Raw genomic sequence first — 26,797 nt, 5'->3', positions numbered from 1 at the left:
GCCTCTGCCCTTCCTCCTGCTATGCTGCGGCGCCTCTTATCCTGGCCAGAATCGAGAGTTGCGGTGTAAACCCTAAAATGAATGGAGCCGGGGGTTAGGCAGGGTTCCTACCGCCTCCCTCCCCCCCAACACACACAACTACAAGTTGCCCAAAGGTCACTGAGACCTTACACAGAAAACCACGTCTACAAGGACGTCTGCCCACACTATTTAACCCTGCAACACACACTCTTGTTATTAATCATTGCGGCCTCTAAATATGTGATGTAATCCTGAGTTTAAAACTTCTCCTTTCACCAACCTCTATGAATTTGTCATAGTTCACTGTGACATGCATGTTCTCACTGCAATGCTCTATTGCCAAGTATTAGTTTTCTTTGGGTCTCCTCTGACTGCTACCAGGATTTGAACTGGGTGTGTGTGGCCGCTTTGGCTCATTGGCTAGCAGTCTACCAACCAAGCCATCCTCCAGCCTCTTTCTTTCTCATTTAGTTGACAATTAGAAATCACATGAAAATGGAGCTTTTTTCTCTTCTTCCCTCCCTCCCTCCTCCCTCCGTCCCTCCTTTCTTTTTTCTTGCAGGAACAACTAAAACAGGAGTTGCTACAAAACCCACCCCGCGCAGCCCCTGGGCTGGACTGTTGTCCCAGAGGTTGGCAGGCCTCCCCGGCTCCCGTGCGCCCCGGGCCGGCCTGTGGCTGGCTGGTCCGCGGGGCGCATGCTGCGTTGGGAACTTGGCTGTCTCCCCTTCAGCTTCATTGCTGCTTCCCAAGTGTCCAGCGCCGAGGCACCGTGGGGACAATATTCCAAACGAACGAGCCAGAACCAAAGGCCATAGCTTGTATGGCTCCTTTGATGTGAATGCCCACAGAGGCAGACCCATAGACGGATGGCGGCCTGGGGCTGGCCACCCAGGGGAGAGGGTGCTGCGGATGGGTAAGGGGGTCTTTCCAGAATGAGCCAAGGATTCTGGAACTTGTGGCAGTCATACAACCTCTGTGTACTGAACAAAAATAATCCCAATGAAGTGTTCATTTAAAATGGCTTCTCTAAGTAAAGAGACCAGGACACAAGAAGGAGGGGCACGGAAGGGCTGGAGGAGGTAAGGGGTCCCACGCCATTGTGCTAAGTCGTAGAAGAAGGCATTTCTACCAACAGTTAATGTATTTATTCCACCCCCGTGTCTACTTTCCTCGAGAATGGCTGTGGCCTCCACATAACCGTAGATCGCGTTATTGTCTGCCGGTTTGCTGGGATTCTCTTCCATGCGCTCTGCTTCCAAGCGCACAGACTGCCTAATTGTAATGCTTTTTTTCTTTCTAGTCATTGCTTTCTTTGCTACGCTGAAGTTGAATGCTGTTGAATTCCAGGTGTGTATGTTTCTTGACCCGAAAAATGTTCTTCCATACTCTGAAGAGATACACAACACACATTAATTTGGAAAATAACTGTCTCTTTAAGTAGAGCCTCATTCCTTCTATTCACTTTTGGAACTTTCCACACTGTATCTGATCTCTCTCTCCCTGTCCCTCCCTCCTTCTCTGATTCGGATCCCATATAATGATTTTAAACACTACTATCAATTCCATCACACATGTAAGAATGATTCCCGCCTCCCACCTCTTTCCCTACCTGAAATCCGAAGTGGCTATGCATACCAGAACTAGGTGAGAAAAAAAAAAAAAAAAAAGGATTCATCATTCCCTACCTAGAGAAGCACCCGGCTGGCATTGCAGATTGTCTTCAGCAAAGTCTAGTCATGCGTGTGTCCTCCCTGTGGGTCCTGGGGCTTGAGCTAAGGCATTAGCTATCACTTATCATTTTCACTTAAGGCTGGTGCTCTACCACTTGAACCACAACTCCACTTCTGGCTTTTTGGCAGTTAATTGGAGATAAGCCTCACACACTTTCCTATCTAGGGGTTCTAATAGCAGCCCTCGGGTCTCAGCCTCCCGAGTAGCTAGGATTACAGAGGTGAGCCGCCTGTCCCCTGCTGCTTGCAATGCTTTTATTATCATTTACCGCAAGGCTGAGTCTTCTTTTCCCTTTGCCTTTGGCTGGAAGCAGCCTCTCAGGCCCATGCAGTGGCTGTGCAGTGGACAATGGAGAACAGACTTGGCATTGACCTCCATTGTTTGTCCCATGCAGTGAGACTTGTTCCCGCCTTTTCTTTTACCTTGCCTGGTGGAGTGACTCCTTTCTCGTCCGGGCAGGCGCGTTGGTCGGTTCTGGTCCTGAGACAGAAGGAGGCCCTGGTACTCGGTGTGGTTGGTGCTCCACAGGCTTCAACCTTGACTAGACCTTGCTGCTCTAGAGCCGGTCCTGGGGCCCCACATGGGGTGTGGCAGGTGCTCCAAGGGCAGCAGGGACACCTTGTAATCCCTCCTACCTCCTATCTTGATCTCTGTGCATTCTGGTTTCTAAAAGTCTAGCATGGCTTTCTCGCCATCTCTGTTAATCTGCTTAATGCAAATGTATTTTCTATCTGGAATGGAATCCTAGACTATATTTTGTATATACAATGTTACTTTTCCACCTCTGATCTTTCCTATTATTTCCTGCTCATATGTTTAATACTTTGTTTTAAAAATAATTTCATTGTTATTAAGCTGACTTGTTTTGTCAGCCAGGGGATGAGTATGTGTCTTTGCTTTGGGCAATGTCAACCCTCCTTTGCATTCTCCCGGTCCCCCCGCCCCCCATCCCTGTCCAGAAGTTACACAGGTCACTTCCCACATAGTGTACACTGAATAGCATGACTGCATTTGTTTACCCTTCCTCCATTTCTGCAACCCCCCCCTTTACCTCCTAAAAGAAAAAAAAAACACCACCACCACCACCACCACTACCACCCCACATTTCCATTTCCTGGAGTTGGTTTCAATAAATAGTATTTTAAATGTTCAGAGAAAGTTACACCTTTGTGTTCCTCCCCTAAGGGTATCTCCCTTTACTGTGTTTGTGAATGCCTATACAGTCCTGTACATGTCAGCACATCTGAGAGAAACCATGGTCTCTATGTCTGAGCTTGGCTTTTCTTAGGTAGCATTATTTGTTCTAGGTCCATCTATTTCCCTGCAAGTAACAAAATCTTATTCTTCCTAATGGATGAGTACAATTCCATTGTGCACAGGTACCATATTTTATCGATTCACTCATCTGTTGTTGGACATGTGGGCTGTTTCCATAGCTTGGCTATTGTGAACAGTGCAGCAGTGAACATGGATGTGCAGGTGTCTTTACTTGTCTCCTGACTCATCATGACCTAGGGAGATGAGTGGTGTGGCTGGGCCATAGGGAAGTTTTTATTAATTATTATTATTATTATTATCAGTCGTGGGGCTTGAACTCTGGGCCTGGGCGCTGTCCCTCAGGTCTTCAGCTCAAGGCTAGTGCTTTACTTCTTGAGCCACAGTGCCACTTCTGGTTTTCTGAGTGGTTTATTGGAGATGAGAGTCTCACGAACTTTCCTGCTCAGGCGGGCTTTGAACCACGATTCCCAGATCTCAGCCTCCTGAGTAGTTAGGATTACAGGCATGAGCCACCGGTGCCCACCTATGTTGTTGTTGTTGTTGTTTTTTTTGTCAGTCACAGGGCTTGAACTCTGGGCCTGGGCGCTGTCCCTGGGCTCTTCAGCTCAAGGCTAGGGCTCTACCGCTTGAGCCACAGAACCACTTCTGGCTTTCTGGAGATAAGAGTCTCATGGACTTTCCTGCCTGTGCTGGTTGAACTGCAATCCTCAGATCTCAGCCTCCTGAGCAACTAGGATGACAGGTGTGAGCCACCGGCGCCCAGAGTCCGTGTTTAATTTTTTGAGGAACCTACAAAGTGCCTTCCCAAGTGGTTGTACTTAGTTTACATTCCCACTGAGAGTGCACTAGGGTTCCTTTTTCTCTTACATCCCTGCTAGTATTTTTTTAATTTTTAAAATATATATTTATTGTCATTGTACAGATAACGTACAGAGGGGTGAGAGTTCCATAAATCAGGTAGCGAGTAAGTTCTTTTTGAACAGTTTCACCCCTTCCCTTGCTCTCTCCTATCCCTACTGACAAGTTACATAGTTCATTTTGAACATAATTTCTAGGGAGTATCACTGCTACATTTGTTCACGCTTTGCCCCGCCCTGTGCCCCCTCCACCTACCCACACCAAAACAGATACACGTACAAACAAAAGGTAAAGAAAACAAAAACAGTAAGAACCACCCCCCACGCTTCCATTTCTTGGAGTTCATTTCCATATTTTCTGTGGTCATATGCACGTAGCTATTGAGCTTTTGTGATCCTCTCTTAAGAATATCTTCCTTTGGTCTCACTGAATGTCTAGAGAGCTGTTTATGACCAGTTTAATTGGGGTGAGATGGAATCTTCAAAGTTTTGATTTACATCTCTTTTATGGCCAGGAACGTTGAACGTTTTCTCATGTGTATTTGCCATTCTTAAATTGTTTTTTTTTTTTTTTTTTTTTTTTGGTCCGGTCGTGGGGCCTGAACTCTGGGCCTGGGCACTGTCCCTCAGCTCTTCAGCTCAAGGCTAGCGTTGTACCACTTGAGCCATAGTGCCACTTCCGGCTTTTTTCTTTTTGCTTATGTGGTGCTGAGGAATCGAACCCAGGGCCTCATGCATGCAAGGCAAGCGCTCTACCACTGAGCCACCTTCCTAGCCCCATTCTTAACTTCTGAACAGTCTCTCAAGCGCCTTTGCCCATTTACTAATGGCTTATTAGTTTTGAGGGGTGTTACATTTTATGAGCTCCTTGTACATTTTGGGTATTAGGCCTTTGCCAAATGTATTGCTGGTAAAGATCTTCTTCCTGCTGGCTGTCCTTCGAGTTTAGGAACTGTCTTTTGCTGTAATCCCACTTGTCAAGCGCCTCTATTGCTGTGCTCCTGGGACTCTTCAGAAAGTCCCCACCTCTACTTAGAAGTTCTGTTTCTCCTACTCCCTCTTGCAGTAGTTTCAAAGTTTCAGATCTGACATTGAGTTCTTTGATCTACTTTGAGTTGATATTGGTGCACGGTGGCAAACAGGGATTCAATTTTAGTTTTCTACATATGGATGTTGTTTTCCTGACTCTAATTATTAAAGAGTCTATCTTTTTTTCCGCTGTATAGCTTTGGCTTCCTTGTCAAATATCAAGTAACTGTAGGAGTATGGCATTATTTCTGGGACTTCTAGTCTGTTCCATTGATCTTCCAGCCTCTTTTTGTGCCAGTACCAAACTGTTCTTGCTATTATAGCTGTGCAGTAGAGCTTGAGGTCTGGGATTGTGATACCACCAGCAATTTTTCCCTTTTTCTTTTTGCCTAGCTCTGCTTTGGATTCTTTTCTCTCTCTCAGTCAAGAATGTCATTGGGATTTTGATGGGGATTCCATTATTTGCATTAAAAATGCATTATTTTCACAATATTCTACCTATTCATGAACATGGGAAGGCTTTCCATTTCCTGATGTTGTCTGTAATTTCTGTCTTCGGATTTTTCCTCCTTCAGATTTTTGTATAGTTTTCACTATAGGCATCTTTTGCTTGCTTGGTTAGGTTTGTTGCCCCCATTTTTTTAGGCTATTGCAAATGGAATTGTTTTCCCAATTTGGCTTTTGATTTTTGTGGTTTTTTTTTTTTTTTTTGTCAGTCTTGGGGCTTGAACTCTGAGCCTCGGCACTGGCACTGTCCCTGAGCTCTTCAGCTCAAGGTAAGCGCTCTACCACTTGAGCCACAGCACCACTTCTGGTTTTCTGGTGGTTAATTGGAGATAAGAATCTCACAGACTTTCCTGCCCAGGCAGGAACCATGATCCTCAGATCTCAGCCTCCTGAGTAGCTAGGATGACAGGCGTGAGCCACCGGCTCCAGGCTGGGTGGGTTGATTTTAATGAGCATCTTTAACAGATTTATTCTGCATTCTCTGGGTAGTGGGGTGAGGAGCCTTGTCTTTCTGCTCACTTCTTCTTTCTCTCCAGGTGGCTTGCCTCCTCACTTCATGGTGGTCTTCCTGAGGCTTGGGTTTGGTTGGCGCACAGCGGTGGGAGGCCCGTGGCTCGGAGCGGGAGGAGCGCTCCTCCAGGGGGAGTTAGTGCAAAGACAGACAAGCGTGGCCGCTCAGGGAGGGAGTCTCCTCTCCTCAGCTCAGGGACTCCCGAGTTTGAAAGCACTATCCCTCCCTCCAGCTCAGGTCCTGGCCTTAAAACCACACCATGCATCTTGAATTATTCTGTCATGTGCATTTTTCTTTTCAGGAAGAATGTTTTACACTGGTGGTAACTACGAAATCACAATTTATCCTTTGCAAAGTCTGCTTTCATGGCTCATACCCATCATTCAGCGGCTTTCTAAGGCTAGGCTGAATCTTGCCTGGTTTACAAAAGCAGCTATCGATGACTCTGGGCAGTGGTGGGGGAGTGATGGGCAGTATAGAGAGTACAGAGTCTGAAATGTTAGGATATCTATCTCCGTCATGAAACAGAAACCAAGTATTTGAGAAAAATATCATCAAGTGTAGTATTTTTGAGTTCTAAATCAACAAAAACAACTCTATTGTTCCTACTCCTGCTTCTGCCTGAAAGTAATTTGCTTCTTTAAAGCTTTTTATGTTTCTTCCCAAGATTAATTTTTTTTTTCAATGCTTCGTTCATGGAGGAAAACATTGTACTGCTAAGCTATCTTCCTATTCTGGGTTTCCAAGATTGTGGGGCCTGAACTCTGGGCCTGGGCGCTGTCTCTCAGCTCTTCAGCTCAAGGCAAGCGCTCTACCACCTTCCCAGCCCAAGATTGTGGAAATTTTAATTGTTTTTCCTCAAGAAATTTCATAGTGTATGTTGTAAAAGCTGGATATCATCTTAATTTGTAATCACTCTGGTGAGGCTAAACTTATAAATACCCAAGGCCAAACTCACTTGTTCTCAAAGTACAAAAGAATTTTCAAGAATATTCTTCCTTATTAACCCTTCATAAATAAAGCCATGGCAAACCAGTCTATGCCTTGATGGAAAGACGAAAATTTCTACATGTGTGAAGTCTTAAAAGAATAAAAACATATAAGGAGAGTAGTCAGAGCTCTGGAAATGAATGATACAAATTGTGGAATGTTCTTATCCTAAATCAATTTGTAAGTGTGAGAAAGTTAAAGCTACAGAATGGTTGCTTTATTTTTCATCAATAACACTTAAAATATTTATACTTTGTGCATATGATAAATAACAAGAAAATACTTAAGTCATATCACTGACTAAACAATAAGTATGTGCAAGTCATTTAGTCTCTACTGGCCTCAGTTTTCTTTCAATTAAAAATGAGAGTTTGACAGGGTTGATTCTAAGGCCCTTTCTACGTTTAATATTTTGGGGATACAGTAGAAGCTATGATGATAAATGCATGTTTTCTGAAGGATTAGTGAGGCTTGAGTTCAAGGGCATAAGTCACATCTTACATGTACATTGCCTAAAGAACTTTATCTACATTCTTATACATATCAGATAAGGAAAATACATGTTGATATTTTTAATGAAATTGTTCTTTCAAATAAGTTGATAAACTGAATTATTTCAAAGGAGTTTTCCCAGTGCTACTACTTTATGGTAAAAATGTATAGATTAGGCTAAACAGTATGGTTAATGTCATTTTAAATTTAAGGATAGAAATCTTGTCATTAAAACTTCCTATTTTCTTTGACAGGTTATGAAGAAACTATAGATTATACTTATTTCACTTAGTTTTTCAAGTAAAGGTGAATGAAGTACCTATAACCAATTAGTGATTTTCCTATTACCTAACTCTACCTTATAGAATATTAAGTGAACAAACTGAAATTAATTGAAATAGTCAACTTGATTGAAATAGTCAATTCCTTAGCCTTCTTCAATGAGGCTAAAATAATTGCCTTTTCCATACTTTATAGTCTAAATTTCATGAAGAATAAAACTGAGAAGCTGACATAAATCCAGTTTTATTTGTGTTAGTTGTCGGAGGCTTTGTTATTAGTCAGGAAATCAAATTGCTTAAGAGACTATACTTGATCTATACCACCACTTACAGCATAGGTTCCACCGTTAATAAAAGCTCACAGTTAATCACTTGGTGGAGGACGCTTTCAGGTACAGTATGAAGTAAGGAGCGGAGGTTCTGCGGGAGGCGTGACGCACGGTGGAGGCAGGAGGAGAGGGAGGATTACAGAGTCAAGGCCAGTCTGGTCTACATAGTGAAACACTGTCTCAAAAAAGAAAAAAAAAGAAAACCCAAGGTCCTTCTTTTAATAAACTTTAAACAGAGAACATGTCACATGAAATGCTAAAGAGTTTATAAGCAGGGAGAAAATGAAATTCATGTGTATCCTATGCGGCATGTCTCTTCTAATAAAACACAGTAAAGGCAAACACATGACTTTGGTTCATTCATTTGCACTTTATGCTGGGTTTTAATAGAAATTAAATTAGTCACGTAATACGCACAAGGTAGCATTTGTCTTCCAGTCTAGTAGCTTTTCAACATCCACAGGGAGTCTCAGAGAAGTGGTGTTCAGCATGGTGATGCTGCTGGCTGAATGAGCAGCATTCGCATCGACCGTTCGTAACAGAAGACAGGGGTTGGACTTACTCTCCAGCAAACAACGTGGACACATAAGAAGCACAGACCCACAATAGTATCAACATGCATTATTAGGCCAAGTTTCAAAGTTAACCTAACCCACAGGGATTTCTTCTAGGAGGAGAGCGCACAGATGGGGATGACTTTATCGAGGTCCATAGCCGTAGTAGTAAGGCTCATCGGGGCGGAATCCGTAAGCGGTAGCAGGGCGTGTCAGGATGCCCACCGGCTGGCCAAAGCTATCCATTGCAAGGCTGAAAGGAGGAAAATCAGTGGTGAGCAGGTTAAATTAGAGACCTCAAACCAAACACTATACTGCCAAGAGTCTCCTGCTAGCAGTCACAGTTATTTCTACTGGTATCACTGCTTTTTTCTTCTCATTCACATGTAATAAAATATTTATTTCTAAAAATATGTATGGAACTCGGCCAGGCGCCAATGGCTCATGCACGTTATCTTAGACATTCAGGAGGCTGAGACATGGAGGATCACTGTTTGAAACCAGCCTAGTAGAGAAGCCTCTAAGACTTCATTCTCCAAAATAACCAGCAATGACTCCAGTGGTAGAGCCCCAACAAACTCCGAAAACACAATCCAGTGCCAGGAAAAAGTCAAATCTATAACAGAAGGCCCTAACATAGTCTAAGAATCAGATCAAATACTCCTGGCTGAATAAATTATTCATATATATGGCTCTTTGTGACAAAATATAAAGTGATTTTACATACTAGCAATAATCAGTATGTGGCTAGAAAATGATAAAATTAAAGCTATAGAAAAAAGTTCTGCGCTTGAAAGTCTGTCCCGTGAAGACAGGGGCAACTCTCCCTCTGTTAGGACAGGCTGCTAAACCCGTGGCCAGATCGCAGCACACGCCCCAGAGGCACAAGGGATGCCTCCCAATGGGAAAAGGAGCGTCAGCAGCGGCGAGCGACAACCAACCCATTACAGGTTCTGATTCAACTACGGTGTGGAAATTAAAGTGGAAAGGTCACCTTTTGAGTTGGAAAGGCAGCCTGAAGCATACATATACTTGCAATTACTTTAAAAATTTATTCTTGCACTCAAGATAAACTACTTCAAAGGAAATCCATTCACCAAGTGCTTTTCAGGAATGAGTGAGCTACGCAGCGCTCCGGAGAGGTGACCCAGCGCCCGCCTCTGCCACAGAGCGGCCAGCACATGCTCATGCACAGCGCATGCAGCCCAGGCATGGACTCGCCAGGGCGATTCCAACCAAAGGAAGCAATTATAATGTGCAAGTGTAAGCTTCGAAAAATGGACCGAAATGACTGAAGGCTGAGATTGCACTAGATGGAAACATGCTTCACACCTGTGAAACCTCAACGTGATTAAAAATACGTTCCCTGAACAAAGTGAGATTAAGTTGAAACATTTTACTAACCAATTAAGATTTTGGATAATGTGCGTGCATGCGTGTGTGTGTGCATGTGTGTGTGTATGTGTGTGTGTGTGTGTGTGTGTGTGTGTGTGTGTGCATGCTCATGGGTGTGTATGACAGAACTGAAGAGCATATGCAAAGAATCAGAATGCATGAGACATATACTTCATGTGAATCTACCTCTCAGGGGAGTAGAATTTCTAAAATGTAAGTTTCCGTTAGTATCTATACTGAGTAATCCTAGACAAATAAAAATTTGAGTGTTCCTTCATTATGAAAAATAGCATGTATATAATTTCCAAAGTTGGTTGAAACTCATAAGTCTGAAGTCTATTTTGAAATGGTTAAAATATAAGCATCACTTCTTACCTTGGTAACGTGGAAAATAAATTTAAAATTTGAGATTATATATACACACACACATATGGTTCTTTATTATATGCATATGTAAAATGTACATCATATATGTATAACATGTATAATATATATATGTATGTATGTATGTATATATATATATATATATATAAATATATATATATTTGTGCCTGTCCTGGCGCTTGAACTCAGGGCCTGGACACTGTCCCTGAGCTTTTCTGCTCCAAGCTAGTGCTCTGCCACTTCAGACATAGCTGCTCCTCGGACTTTTTGGTGGTTAATTGGTGCTAAGGGGCTTTGAATCTTGACCCTCAGATCTCAGTCTCTTGAGTAGCTGGTATTACAGTCATGGGATACTGGTGCCTGACAGAACTTAATACTAGTTTAAAAGTAGCTTAAAAGGTAATTTAGAATTTATTGGATTCAATGAACTTCTGTTCATTCTCAAGATATACCTGTATCAGTTTAGAATTACAGAAAAAGCTGGCTGTTGATATGTTTTCTCCCGTGGGCTGAGGATAGCAAACTACATGTGCACCTAGAAAGCTCTCAGCTACCTAAGGATTGATCGTATGTGTGCAGATTGCAATTCAGTCTCCTTCATCTCTCTACGCATCACCTGCCTTTTATTGCTCCATACCTCTTTTAACATTTCCAATGAGGGCGAAAGCTGAAATTAATTGTCCTCTTTTCTCAATTTAGGGACTATGGTCACATAATGGATTACTGAACAAATATGAAAAACTATCTTCAGAACAGAGCATCTCACAAAGGACCTTTTGCCTAGTGTTGCAATTCTGCTACAAGAGGACGGTCCTCCACAGGGCGTTCAACCGCTCTCTCAGAACAGAGCTCCTCTCCAGCGGCGGTGCTGGCAGCAGCAACCAAGTGGCTCCTTGGTGACAGGGTGACCTGGACCCCTATATCAGGAGTTCTGACTGAAAAAACTGGGTCCTCAATGAGAAAGGACAGTTAAAGGCTCCTGGGGCTTTAAGAGGTTCTCCGGGGTATCTCCAATGTCAACTTCTATGACTCCTAGGCAAACTTCTGTAATTTTTCCTATGTGCTTTGCCAACAGTGAAAATAACTTTAGTTGTGCCACATGGGTGATATTTTCTATTGTAAATTATATAACTTTTCGAACATATCATTTAGGAAAAATTAGGAAAGAAAATTTGAAACTGACTCTTAAAGCAAGCTTTTTAAATATTTAATCATAATGATTAATTTGAAGGAACGCTGTGAAGTTTATGGGTACCTTTGTATTATACAAGAGCAACTAAAATAAAGTAATATTTTAAAAATCAAATTCTCTCTGAATCTACAACTTGCTTCTTTAATATCTGTTTTGAGTCTGTCTAATGGGCAGAGGGAGGGAGGGGCAGAAATACTTCCAGAATGCTCAAACCTGAGGTAGGCATTCTTTGGGAACACGTCATACTAATCTTACTTGTGTCTTGAGATAAGGATGTAGCCTTGCTAATATGGGTCTGATTCAAATCTAGGAGAATCTATAGTGAGTACTCCTTTAAATCAGGCGTCAGAGATAGGGACATATATGTTCTGCCAAGGGCCATTTGGGTATTCACAATATCATTCTTGGGACGCACACAATTATCAGATGGTTAGGGACAGCTGATGAGACGTGTCTGTCACATTGTACACCAAATGGTTGCTCAGGCCAGATCCTTCAAATAGAAATATAGAGACTCTTTATGTAAATTCTAAAAGGGATAGAAATCAGGCTTACAAAAGAGCCGTGCTATAGCAAAAACTGTTCTTTTCTGATTCAGGAAGATTTGACTTGAACAACATCAGAACTGGGGAAACACCTCTCTCATGTGCTGTCTCTGCTCTTCTCCTGTGTGACCATTCTGCTTTAGATTATAGTTTGTGTGTGTGTGTGTGTGTGTGTGTGTGTGTGTGTGTGTGTGTGTGTGTGTGTGTGTGTGTGTGTGTGTGTGTGATCGGTTACTTAAGCGGATGGAAGCTCACTGTCAACAGTATGTCTCTATGTGTGTATATTCTTTTCCTGTCACTTCAAACCCACATAAAAAGTTACATTTCCTTCTGCATTGACCTAAGGAGCAACCGTACTACTTTTTCTTCACAATTAGATAGTGATAGTTAGCCTTTATCCTAGTGTTCAGATAATGGATTTGGGGCCTTTCCCCATTCAGTATTTTTTTTTTTGTATAAATTGTGTGAGAAGATAACCAAGAATAGTAAAGACAACAAATTAATATATTAAGTTTTAGAACCTAATAACTGTGAATTCTTTAAAGTGAAAAATTATGTTTAAAATTCACCAACAAATATAAATTCACTTCTGAGTTGGTTTGTACAAATGTAGAAATCTAGCATACAGGAAGCAGGAGAATGAAACTGGTCTAAGTATTTATGAGGCTTGAAACAGACCCTTCACAGCATTCATTAGAAACCTGAACTTGGGATGATTCACAGGGAAAACAGAAATCTGTAAATGACACGTGGCGCTTCGCATGCAGCACATTACAAGGAAACACAGCCAGCATGGGGCCTAGGATCCTCAGGGCACTGATCTGACAGTCCTGTGGTGGGGAAGCAGGTCACCTACCTCTGGCTGTTTGTGAGCTTTAATTAGTGCATGTTTGTAAAGCACTTTGAAATCCTTGGATGACAAGTGCTGCATAAGTGAAAAGTATCATCATTATTTGATTACAATTAGATACAGTGATGTCTTTTTCTTCCTTTATATTTTAGGTCAGCAATATAAAGACATGGCGAGTAAAACATTCATGAATGAATACACTCAACCCACTTGTTTCATATGCTCAGATGAGCTTTAACTTGAAAACAGTTTCAGAATTGGTGTTTACCCTTCCGTTCACAACATCCTGGCTGGCCGGGGAGGATCCGCGGCTGTGAGTGCGCCCCTGAGACACAGTGCTCATGACTGCCAAGGCGGTCCGCGGAGCTGCCAGCAGTTTTTATAACCTCTTCCAGCCTGGAACCTCTTTGACAGAACCGCCTCACACGCAGCCGTGGGCTGGGCTTGTATGCTTTGGAGCCAGTGAGCATGGGAAGACTGATTTGGTCAGGTGTGATGGTATACTACTCTAGTATGTATGCTTTGGAGCCAGTGAGCATGGGAAGACTGATTTGGTCAGGTGTGATGGTATACTACTCTAGTATGTGTGTAATTAGTAGAAAACAAAAAAATTAATTCTTACAGAAGAATCCTGGAGGCTAGAAATCCTTCATAGAAACTAGTTAGTTCTATTTTATAATATTATATATTTCCAGGCATTATATATATATATATATATATATATATATATATATATATATATATATATATATATATATACTATCTTTTCTTTTTTTTGGGGGGGGGGTCTGGTCGTGGGGCCTGAACTCTGGGCCTGGGCGCTGTCCCTCAGCTCTTCAGCTCAAGGCTAGCGCTCTACCACTTGAGCCACAGTGCCACTTCCGGCTTTTTTTTTCTGCTTATGTGGTGCTGAGGAATCAAACCCAGGGCCTCAGGGATGCAAGGCAAGCGCTCTACCACTGAGCCACCTTCCCAGCCCTTTTACTATCTTTTCTATTAGAATGTGGGTACCACAAAAGGCCAAGACTGTCTTATTTTTGGTATGACCGTCGCATTTAACATAGAGCAGACTTTAAAGAAGTATCCAAATGCATGGATTGAGAAGTCACAAAGGATAGGCAGGATTTCAGAGCTGAAGAGAGGGAGATGTTAACAGCAGCCTAAGGAACCAACAGCAAGAACCAACCATAAACAGACTTAAGTTTAAAGACACAAAGCTGTGCTCTAAGTTTGCAGTGCAAGTAGGAGGTAGAAAGGTAAATATGGAAAGCGAAGGAAGGGCCAGATCCTGAGACTCTATAGAGGGCAGTGTATGCCTGCCCTCCCAGTTAGGAAAGCAGGAGACAGAGATGGGTGGAAGTTCAAGGCATGCCCAAACCAAAAAATGAACACGATGCAGCAGGGTGCTGGTGGAGCCAGTCTCGTCTTCAGATGCGATTTCCAATTAACCAGCAAAAATTCTGGACTGGAGGTGAGGCATAAGGGGTAGAATGTCAGTTGTGAGAGAAAAAGCTGAGCAAGATCGAGGTCCTGAGTTCAAGCTCTGGGACCAAGCAAATACACAGACCAAAACCCGGGTGTGGTGGCACATGCCTATGCTCCCATCTTCATGGGGAATTGGAGGCAGGAGAGTCATGGTCTGAAGCCATTCCCGGGCAAACGCAAGGCCCTGTCTACAAAAGGCAGAAGGGTGAGGGGTGTGGCTCAAGTAGCAGAGTGCTTGCCCAACCCGGGTTGAGAACCCAGTGAGACAGAATACTCTTAGCACACTATACACTCTGGGGGAGTTGCGAACGGCTGTAAGACAGCAAGTGACAAGTTCTGTGGTAGGAAAGGGGTTCAGAGGCAAAGGCATGGGAAACACTGCAGAGACTATTACGGCTGTCCAGCTGTGAGACGGTAAGGGCTGGGAGGCAGTGACTGCAGCAGTGACCACACATGCTCTATTTGGCAACAAAAGAAGACGTCTTTCCTCTTCTCAAATGAGTTTTTAGTTAAAACTGCTCGTTGAGAACTGAGAATGAAGGCAGAGAAGTTAACAACTGGCCGAAAAGTTTAAAGGCTGCAGTTAATGAACATGAAACATTATTTTGCTTCTGTAGTATAGGAAAATGCTTCATCAAATAACTCAGAGGCTGCGGTATTTCATGTAGGTGAAATTAAATAGCACAAGAAAACTGCCTCTGTTTAATAGGAGGAGAACATTTTCTTCTTCAAATTATGAAAAGAAAGTAAGAGAGAAGTAAGGCCTATAAAATAATACCTAACATTTGTAAAGTGCTGTATGATTAGATCTACATGCCTGTAGTTTACAGACTAGCCACTAGATGGAGATCTTGTACTGCCACTGAGTACGCCTAATGCACAAGGCCTAACAAATTTAAACTCCGTAGACTTAACATTAATAGAAATGAACAGGATGTGGTTTGTAGCGCTTCCTCTGATGATCAATCCATCATTTTATAAATGTGAAATAATTGAGAGCTAAACAGGAATATCAGTTATATGCAAAAACTTTCGTGACATGCAAAAAGCATTTGTAAATGTGGGGACCTAAGAAAACAGGCTGGAAAGATGTCAATCATCGTGGACACAGAAAAAATACAGTGCACACGCACACTCACAGTGTTAACATGGTTCCTTGAAGTAATACCAATGGTGTCTTTTTTTCTATAAAATTTACCTATAATACACACACACACACACACACACACACACACACACACACACACACACACACATTGCTCAAAGGTATTACTTTTTACTTTGAACACACATTACTGTATTACTAAGAAATTGAAATCCAGGAGCATAGTTAAGTAGTCTTCACTAATATATAAAATACGATATACATTATTATATATTAAGTTTCACATTTCACATTTTTCTTTCATTCTTAATCTTTACATGCATAGGAAAACTTCTTTCATTATGATGAAAACAAATGTCTAATGTATCTTAAAAAATCATAGTTTGCATGAAATCAAAGTAGTATTTTCTCCCAAATTAAGGGCAAATTAAGTGAGTAGTAGGAGGCTGTATTTAAAGTACTCATCTGGAGTTTATTAAAAAAAATTCATATAGACATCTGTCAGCTCTAAGAAAAAAAACTACTACCTTGGGGACAGATTTCTTCAATTTAGTGACTATGCTGAGATGCTTCAGATAAACTAATTTGTACTAATGATGGAGGGAGCATGTGTAAAATAGTCACTAATCTACTCCAAATGGTAAAGAAATCCTACTTCACTCACTTGAGTCTGGGCATGAATTTCTCCTTTCTTGCACTACACCTTAATCTGTTAATTCATCTCAAGCTATTTTACTGATTATATTATTTTTACGTGGGCCTTTTAAAATTAGAATTTTTATTCGACTTTGTCATTGCACTGTTTTCTATTAAAACTTACCATGTTTCGTACTCAGTGAGATTCTTCTCTTAATTCTAGTTTGCCTAGTGTATCTGATGATTTTCCTTCATTATGACCCTTTCATTATATGCTTTCTAATTTTTTTTTTTACTGTGTTTAAATTCAATCTTTTCCCTGTTGTTTCTTGAGTTGTAGTAATATTTCTGGAGAGAGAATTTTTTAATGACATACCTGGGGTTTGGTGAACTATCATTTAACAATCTGTGTTTTGTTTTGTTTTTCAGTACTAGGATTGACTTATGGTCTCATGCTTGCTGCCATCTGAGCTACACCACTAGTTCTATTGCTTCTATTTTGGATCTCATTCTAATCTTACGAGGGCTAGTCTTGGGCCACCATCTTCTTACTTCTACCTACCAAGTAGACGAGGCCACAGGTGTGTGCCACCTTGCACAGGTTGGTTTTTGGAGACACGGCCTCATGAACTTTTCCCCAGACTGGATTTGATCCTCCTCTCACTGGCAGATTCTTGAATTTATTTAATATAAGGTCTGAACCTGCGCAGGTGATCGGAACAAGCTTGTGGTTTTTCCTTCTCGTGGGTCACTAGCTCTCCTACACAGGGTTTTGCAATGCAAGACAAGGTTTAGGTGTTTCTCTGGACTGGTGGATTAAAATCAGTACATTCTCTTTCATTTGAAGAAAAAGGCAGGTAGCTCTTTGAGGAGCCTGGGTTTTTTGGAGAACTGAATTTCATCTTCCTATACCCGTATCAATGCTCCTGTGGGTGGTTATTTAATTTTTTGGCACTTAAAATATTCCTGTCATTTGTGCAACTTTGCTCATGTCCTACACGATTGTGTCACACTTCCCGTCTTAACATTTCTGTGCATCTATAACGGGGAGTCTTCCAAGTGAGTCTAGGCTGCCCTCTTGACGCGAGTCCTTTCCATTTTCTTACTTAATCTGTTCTGCACTAAGAACCTTTGTATCCTTGTGAGTCAAAACTGGCTTTCTTAAAGAGAACAATGATTTAGAAAAAGTGACTTACATTATTAACAGGCATTTTATTTGCCCTGATTTGTAGCTAACAACAGAAAGGAGACTCTTTGTAGGCACTAATGGCAGTTGTCAGATAAATGATCAAGCTGAAGTGATAACAATGCTTTAGTGAATGCATTCAGTATCAAGCAATGTCTCATTTCACACCATCAAATGCCGGGGAACGCGATGAGTGGCTGAAACAGCCTCTCGGCCAATAAACGGCGCCATTAGCACCTCTTCTAAATAACTGTTTGTTACTCATTCAACATTTATATAATCTGTCCTAATGCCCTGATTTTTTTAGGTTACAGAAATTACAGCAGTTAAGTTTAGAGAATATCAGCGAGTAGCAATGCGTTCTCAGTGCCAGTGTAACCAGACCGTCTGGTACTGCGTGAGTTAAACCCTGAGCACCACAGCTAATTACTGTGTAATGCTAACCTTAGTTGCTGGTTCATTTTGAGACTCTTTAAAATATGAACTGTGTATTTTACCCCTATGCACTCTCTTAATGATTTGTTTTTTTAGACTGAAATCACTTCCAGCCATCAGTTATACTCTTAGTCTCTACATATGCACTTTTGCAAGCACAAATATTTCTTTTTCCTATTGGTCTGCCAGCCCTGTCAGAGCAAATTTTACTTTAAACTAAATGCTATGATACTTAAAACCTCTTGGATTACTCAGGCTGCTAGTGTGATCTATGACCTTGTAAGAATGACAGCTGAACCTTCCAATTTGCTTACACTGCTGGTGGAGCTGGAGAGCACATGCCAGAAAGGAAAATGTTTCTGATGTTGAACAGAGAGAATTCCTGTTGGAGGTGGGAGCAGGAGGCTATTAAGTACTGAAAAATACTAATAAGAAATGAAAAGAAACTAAACATGCTGTAAAGTTGAATACCTAAAACATAATTCAAGAGCTAAGGTTAGCAATCAAACTCTTTAGCTGGTCTAGCTGGTTCAAACATGAGTAACTCTAATTTAAGTTCCAACTAGAATCTTTGTCATAATGCACTATCAAAATGAACAAGTTCAAGAAGTGGAATATAAGATAAACTTATCCTAAGTAATACACGGAATAGGATATATAAATTTTCTATCATTATTAGTTAGGATTCTGACAAATGAACAAAATCAAAAAAGTAATGTCGATTTTCTAACAACATGCTTAGCCCTGGGGACATAGTATCAGTCTCCTTTAAATGAAATGTTAATATGAACTTTCTGTAAACTCATGTTTCCAAAGCCTTTAAAATAGATAGTAAATAGTTCAGGATACCTTTCTGTAGCTTGAAGTGCTTACTTTACTACCTTACATAAGATGGGGACAAAGGCTTGACTTTAAAAAAAATCTCAAAAATCTTACCAAATTTAAGATATTTGATGTAAACTTTCCAATTTGTCTCATATTTACTTGTTTCATTTTTTTGAACAAATAATAGATAAATTATATTAGTTTGATAAAAATCAAGCAGTGATTGGTAAAGATCTTTTTTGGTATTTAGTTTTCCAGGAATAAGGGCAGAAATAGAGTTAACAAAAACTAAGTTAAACTAAGTTAAACACATTAAAAGTCCATATAATTAAGTACTTAGGCAGGAATATTTAATTCTAAATAAATTTAAAATTACAAACATGTAAAAAACATTTTGCTTTATTAGGATATTTAAAAAGATCTATTGGGAGTTATTTTCCACTTTCTAACCATCAAGTCAGTTATTGCAGTAATGAATAGAGGTCAGATAGGTGTTAGTGTCCTTTAGCACATTTTGGACCTTAGAACAATCCTTTGTATGTCAACTTTACGGTTAGCAAAGCTTTGCATTTAAAAATCTCTAAATTAATCTTATAAACTTTCTTGGTCATTAAGAGTAAGAATGTATTTTAGCCAGGTGCCAGTGGCTCACACTTGAAATCCTATCTATTCAAGAGGCTGAGACCTGAGGATCACGGCTCAAAGCCAGCCCAAGCAGGAAAGTCAATGAGACTTATCTCCAATTAACCACTAAAAAAGCCAGAAATGGAGCTGTGGCTCAAGTGGTAGAGTGCTAGCCTTGAGCACAAAAGTTCAGGGACAGTGTCCAGGCTCTGAGTTCAAGCCCCAGGACTAGCACCAAAAATAAAAAGAAAGAAGAAGAAAAAATGTGTTACATCATGAGTGTATTTAAATCGCGGAACATATTTTTTTTTTTGCTTAGATTTAAGGCTAATTATTTATTATTTAATTACAAGTCTTGCAATGATGAAATAAGGTGTGACTCTATTGTTTTCAATATGACATACTATACATTGTACACCACACTGTCTTCAATATGACATACTATACATTGTACACCACACTGTCTTCAATATGACATACTATACATTGTACACTATACAGTTAAAGCCTATGATGCTAACAATTGTTTATCTTACTTGTGGCCTTATTGCTATATCTTAAAATTATTTTTAAGTTAAGCTACAGTTACATGAGCAAGGTAATGAGTACATTTCTCATCCAGCATTGTTGCCTCCTCCTTTGTTTTTAAAGAGCGTAACAGTATACTATACTTCTCCTTTATCAATCGCTATTCTTTTATCACTTATACGGCATTAGCCATTTTATTAAATTCAGCAAAAAAACAACAACAAAAATAACTTAAAATGAACTTACCTACTCTTGTTTATATTAAAGTTAGTGGTATACAATGCGCTCTAAACAAGGGTGCCCGGATGATATTTCTATCTTCATTGCTACAATTCCTTTGTCTGTATCTACAACTTGGTCATTTCTTCCATTGTAGAATGGTTATCAATTTTAATATCTCTATGTCTTAAGATGGCTACATTTCCAAGTTTCTTACAAGAATATGATGTATTTGGTGTCATTATTGTTATGACTTATGAAAATGGATAATTTCCTTAACTATGCTTAGGAAATCTGGCTCCTGACATATAATCTAAACATTTAAGTGACATTCTGTCACACTCAGCCTGCTTCTTACACACGCTTTCTGTTTGCCTGTACAGGGCTCCTACGTAAGTTACAGAGGAACACTAATTATAATTGCACTAAAATAATGCCATGACCAGTCATATGTTCCTTCTACTATAGCAAGACTGGACTGCTGTATAAATAAGATTATTTGATCTAAAACCTTCACTTTCCATGTCATAATTAATGCTAACGAGGCAACTTTTAGGGTCAACAACTAGGAAACTCTCTTTCCAGACCTTCCCATGCTATTTATATTCAGTGAGGTTATTTTTAAAAGGATAAATCAAGGGTAAGGACTGTAGTTACCTCATAGAAATAATTACTTCCCACATGGCTGACACATACCTGTATTCATTTTTCTAAGAGTAATGGTTTCTGTCGGAGAAGTGTACAGGTCATGAAAACACAGAGGATGGAGGATTTCTTCTGCTCCGTGATGGTCACTGTCTTAGGAGTTGTACTAATCTAACTTTCTGACTTAAAAACAATCTGGGCAACCGTGAGAATTTTCAGACATTTGGGAATGCACCATACATTTAAAAAATTATCTGTGTTTACTCAGGTGCTAGTGGCTCATGCCTGTAATACTAGCTATCCATTCAAGAGGCTGAATGGAGTCCAGGAGACTCTGATCTCCCATTAGCTGGTAAAAAGCCACAGAGATGTGGCTTACATGGTAGAGTGACAGCGTTGAGTAAAAAACACCAAGTGCGGGTATATAAGGCCCTGAGTTGAGTGTCAGAACATGTGTACAAAAAAGATCATCTGGGCCAGGCTCATGCCGGCAATCCTAGCTACTCAGGAGGCTGAGATCTGAGGATCGCGGTTCAAAGCCAGCCAGGCTGGAAAGTCCGTGTGAGACTCTTATCTCCAATGGATCACCAGAAAACCAGAAGTAGAGTTGTGGTTCACATGGTAGAGCACTAGCTTTGAGGTAGGGACAGTGCCCAGGCTCAGAGTTCAAGCCCCATGGGTACATGTAATAATCATCTGCCTACTGAGTAAATTCAAAGCCAGTGACTGGTGGTTTCCAGTGTGCTGGCCGGGAAGCATGTGATTCCATGGTGCCTGCCTGGACAGGGGCAGCCACCACAAGCGGCCAGGGCAGCTCCTGTGTTCCCCATCATGTTCACTGAGAATGAAGTGACTTTGCAATAGTGTAGCATTTGCAAAGGCCTCGACAACCGAACCTTAAAAATGCTAGAGGATTTTTTAATAATCGCTGTTTATTTATTACCCCAAGTAAGATCTCAGGATGTGGTTTGAAACGCTTTTTTTTTTTTTTTCTTTTGGTGCTGGGGCTTGAACTCGGGACTTTGCACATGCTAAGCATGTGCTCTATGTTGAGCTGCATCCCTCTGAAAGATGTCAACTTTAAGTTACTGGTGCAACATAAAACTCACCTGCCTATCTATCTATCTGTGTCCCTGCGAGCCTCTCCTGTCTTTTCACATGGGAAGGGCTCTCAATTACCCACTTGAAATTGTCTATACAAACAGAGATTCCTTTTTATGATTCTTTTGTCTTTTTAATTTCTGATAGGCCAGTACAAAATTACCTTGTTTTTGCTGGGAAAAACCTGAAATATTAAGAATTTACAGAAAAGTGAGATGTATCAACTTGAGATACAATTATTCTAAAGTTAAATAAACAAAATAGCCATGTATACTTAAAGGCATGCAACATTCCTTAAGACAGAATGCTGAAGAGACTTGGGAAATTACTGTCTATGATCTTGTTTAAATGACTAATGGTGGTGGAAAACTCCTGTAAGCTCAGCTACTTTAGAGGGAAGATAGCAAAAAGGGTGGGGAAAAAAGGCGGAAAACATGATATATTATCCCCCAAATAACTGTAAACCAAAGAGGACTACAGGCATGGGTCAGAAAGGTGGAAGGAAGTCCTAGCGGATACGAAGTCCCTTCTGCCAGTTCAAATCTGAGGACCACCACGTATCACACTAGTACCCTATGAAAACTAATTACTTAAGATCTTCAAAGGTAATGAAAAAGGGCTAGGAATGTGGCTCAGTGGTTGAGTGCTTGCCTAGCATGCATGAAGCTCCAGGTTCGATTCTTTAGTAGCACATACACAGAAAAAGCTGGAAGTGACGCTGTGGCTCAAGTGGTAGAGTGCTAGCCTTGAGCAAAAGCAGCTCAGGGACAGTGCCCGGGCCCTGAGTTCAAGCCCAGGGCCGATTTTGTTTTTAAAGGCATTTGCTCATTATGCCTCTGTAGTCTGAGACACAAAAACATGTAGCTTTTACGTAAAAACCAACATAGACGTAGACAAAACTTCATCTATACCCAAAGGAACAGTACAAATATAGTGTTAGAAATTACTGAATTTTACTACTATTCTTCTCAAACAGTAAAACCACTAACACTGAAGTACATTTTATTAGAGTGCCACACTTATCTCTAAAGCAGGTGAGTTCTCTCTCATTCACAGAAGTACTGAGCATTTGTGAGAATACCAACTAATGCCTCAAACTCCTACAGGCAGATTTTACATCGTAATCCACAGCTGATCCTGTAGACTCCAGACGTGCCCCCATTCCAGGGCAGCCACCAATAATGACAAAGTCTGTGTCTTTGTAACCACTGTGTGATCTGCATCTAGCAGCAGCAGGTTGGAAGAGTTCTTCCCTAGCTATGATGTCGGTCACCTGCTCCTCGGGGACCCTCACACACTCTCCCTCCTCAGTCCTGCCCGGTGTGTATTACCTACCTATCTGTGTAAACAAAGGCAGTGCACCTTCTGAGCATGAGATGGGAGGCACAGAAATCAGTATTTACAAACAAGCTTTTAGATACCATGGCTCTCCCAAACCCCATGGCTATTTTTCATTTTGTAGGATAGTAGTGCTTTTTTTGGGGGGGTCAGTCATGGAGCTTGAACTCTGGGCCTGGGCGCTGTCCCTGAGCTCATCAGCTCAAAGTGAGTGCTCTACCACTTGAGCCACACACAGTGCCACTTCTGGTTTTCTGAGTGGTTATTTGGAGATAAGAGTCTCACAGACTTTCCTGCCAGGGCTGGCTTTGAATGGCGATCCTCACATCTCAGCCTCCTGAGTAGCTGGGATGGCAGGCGTGAGCCACTCGCACCCAGCACTAGTGCATTTTTAAAGGGGATATCTCCATGACCAAGGCACAGGAGCTTCTGTCTGGACTGATCCATTCATACTGATTATTGGTGCAACCATCTAAACTCTAGTCAATTACGAAAACATCAGAGTGCAGTGATTTACAAGTTGTTCACATAATTTAAGAAGTTATAGTTCTCATGTCCAAAACGAACTTTAAAACTTGGGGGGGGGGGATGAGTGGGTGGGGAGGGAAGGAAGATGGGAAGGGTAAACAAAGGAGGAGGCTACAATGCTTGATAAGAAATGTACTCACTATCTTGCCTATGTAATTGTAACCCCTCTGTACAGTATTTTCACAATTAAAAAAAATTTTTTTAAAAAGAAGTTATATTTCAAAAGTAAGGCAATTCTTTGTCAAACTTTTCATTTCTTGACTTAAAATGGCAGAAAACCTTAATCTATGTCATTAAAGAACACTTACCATAATATCTAATTAATCTTTTTCTCATAAAAATAATTTGTTTCTGTAACAGAAGTTAATAAAAAGGCCACATTCCACGTAGTAGGCTTTTAAATATAACATGGTATTCTTTTCTAAAGGCCATTAATTTTGTTTCTTCTAAAAATTACTCAAAATTAAAAAAGTCCTTAAGATACCTATTCTACTGGCTGTACATACACACATACACATATGGATTTATTTTACTCAAGATGTGAGAATAACATCAATTTGGCAGGAACAGGTAAAAGATTACTGATGTTCAAGTACTAATGTCAGAATTAATTTATTTTCTAACCCTGGTAATACTCAATAACCTTCAATACTAAAAAAATCCAAGCAAGATGAACTAAAGACTAACAAAGGAGGCCTGAATGTGTGTTTGGAACTGTGTTTTAACACCAACTTCAGGCTTCTCAAAGGCCAGGGGACACGTCCTCAGCGCTGGGCGAGTCCCGAGACCCCACCCCAGTGTCTGCCACATTTACAGGCCAGCCGGAGCAACGCTGAGTGAAATTATGTAAATTCTAAATGTTCTATTCATCTTTCTGCATGAAGAGTTAGAATTTCAAATGCAATTCCAAGAAAAGATTCTTGGAGGGAGTAACATTTGAGCTGCCCATTTGGAGTGGGAAGGCTATTCAAGCTAATCACAAAGGTCACAAGGTGAAAAGGACTCTTCTTGAATGAGAAAGAAAAGAAGCCTAGAAGAGTTGATATACGCAACTGGGGTATTTGTGACACTGGAGGACAAGGTAAGAGTCAAACAATGCAGTACCCTAGGTGGAACAGAGGAAGAATTCTATGTCTTATTACATGCAGATGTTTTATGATCCAATTTGAGTCAGTCTACAAAGGCAAACAGCCGGACGTGTAAGTGCTCCTCAGCCGACCACGTAACTACTCAGTGGGTGAGGTGGCGCGTGTTGACATGGGAGGAGCAAGGGAGCAAGTCCGATAATTGTATGGAATGTTCAGTTGATAGGCGAAACAGGGAGTGTGGTGCTCAGAGAAAAACGCAGCTAAAAAAAAGCTACGGACAGCCTATCGAGTCATGTCGCTCGGGTGAGATCCTACAGGTTGGTGGGTAGTTAGAAAACAGGATGCCCTCCTAAGACGATATGGCTACAGAAGAATACTGAACTCCTGAGACAACTGGCACTCAAAAGGTGCCAGGAGGAGGAATGGCTGGCAGAGAAAGAGGACACTGAGAAGGACCAAAAGCTCAGGAGAAAGGTCAGGAAAGTGGTGTATTTAAGAGCTGAAAGCAGACTTTCACAAGGCAGGGCTTGGACAACCGTGTCAAACACAGCTGGGAGTTAAAGATGGAGCGGTCCGTCCCTTGGAAGCTGAAGAGAAGAGCACATGAAAGTCTGTAGAAAGGCCGCCCGTGGGGAAGTAAGAAATGGGCAGCAGCTGGAACGCAACGTGGGCCCAAAGACAAACTCTGGGGACTCCAAGTGATGTCTGCATGCTGCGGGAATGGCCCAGTGGAGGGGCAGGAGGGCGGCATGGAGCAGAGAGAGACGCCTGGCTGGATAGCTGGAACCAAGGACACTTCATTCACTGTAACCAAGGGAAAAAGAAAAGGAGAATAACCTTCACTTACATGGGTGTTCAGAATGAGTTTAGGATTGGGTGACAGGAAGATCATCTTGAGCAAACTGCTTATTTCCCTAAACTTGTTTCCTTAACAATGTCTTCACTCAGTTGTGAAGATTAAAGTTGTGCTCACTAAATACACTGTAATCGATGTTACCACCACTATTGCTGATCATACCTCCAACTGTGGACAGATCTGATAATACAATAAGAATAAAGATTAAGTCCGTATGACAATGCGGCCAGCCTTGTTCCTAACTCCTTTTCAATAATTTCATTTAAAACTGTACTGAACTGCTTATGTTCCAAAAGCATAAAAATCTTCGTTTCACTGAAGATTTATGTTTTTTTAAAGGACCACAAAACTGAAAAAAAAAAACTAATGTTATTTTGTACAGAAAATTCCTGTGAACATTCAAGTCCAGAATTTTGAATTTGAACTTGCAGGAAAAAACAACCTACTGACCAGCCTGCCAGATACAGTCTAAAATTTTATTTTAACCATTCAAAAACCATATAAACAATCACAGGTTTTTTTTTCAAACAATAATTCTAAGAGCACAAGCTCCAATTTTAAGATAAAACATTTTTACATAGTACTACATTTCTCCTGAGTACTTTCTAGAAAGGTCAAGGATCCTCAATTCTATACCTTGCTCTTAAAATTTTCAAAACTCTCCTCTTTCTTACCCTCCTTTCTTACTTGGATAACCAACAGGTTGTATTTTTCCAAAAGTATGTCTTCTATTTCATGAAAAATCTCCAATTTAGATGCATTCTCCTAAGTTCTTAATAATGCTTTCAGTGATTGCTTTTACAATAGTTACTTAAATCAGTAAATGGGTATGATACACATTGACTTATCCCATCATTTTGATTGTTATGAGAAAGGAAATGATTTAAGTTTGTGAATTAGATGGCTGAAGCCTTAACTGTAACTTCAGGGGTGAGAAACTAGAAACTGGCTTTTTAAAAAGATATTTTATTCAATAATATTTCATATTTATATATGTAAATATGATCCATATAAATGCAAAAAAATATATATTTTGGCCGCCATCCAAAATGACCTCTTGAGAAAGTCTCCAAATTTCTTGACAAAACTAAGTCGCTAAATTTTAATTACCAGAAAAAAGAAAAAGTATAAATGAAAAATAATTCAATATATATATATTGAATCAAATAATAAATGATTAATGGGAGAGATCTGATTACAACAGGAAGAAAATAGATTTTTTTGTACTTTATCATAAGGGATGTATATA

General features: G+C 40.7%; 1 protein-coding gene across 3 annotated transcripts in view; it reads right to left on the bottom strand.

Annotated features, from left to right (window-relative positions):
• Positions 1 to 7,928: 7,928 nt before the first annotated feature.
• The window catches only part of LOC138818195 (kinesin-associated protein 3), a 117,465-nt gene continuing 98,596 nt past the window's right edge, over positions 7,929 to 26,797 (bottom strand). For all 3 annotated transcript variants that reach the window (XM_070009153.1, XM_070009155.1, XM_070009156.1), the window contains exon 20: positions 7,929 to 8,836. In XM_070009153.1, coding sequence (XP_069865254.1) covers positions 8,728 to 8,836 — 109 coding nt within the window. In that variant the 3' untranslated portion in view covers positions 7,929 to 8,727. The remainder of the gene's footprint in view (positions 8,837 to 26,797) is intronic.

This window comes from Dipodomys merriami, unplaced genomic scaffold (genome assembly GCF_024711535.1).
Source record: "Dipodomys merriami isolate MVZ:Mamm:240054 unplaced genomic scaffold, mDipMer1.0.p SCAF_72, whole genome shotgun sequence".
In the NCBI taxonomy this organism is placed as follows: domain Eukaryota; kingdom Metazoa; phylum Chordata; class Mammalia; order Rodentia; family Heteromyidae; genus Dipodomys; species Dipodomys merriami.
This window is presented reverse-complemented; position numbering and strand designations above follow the sequence as displayed.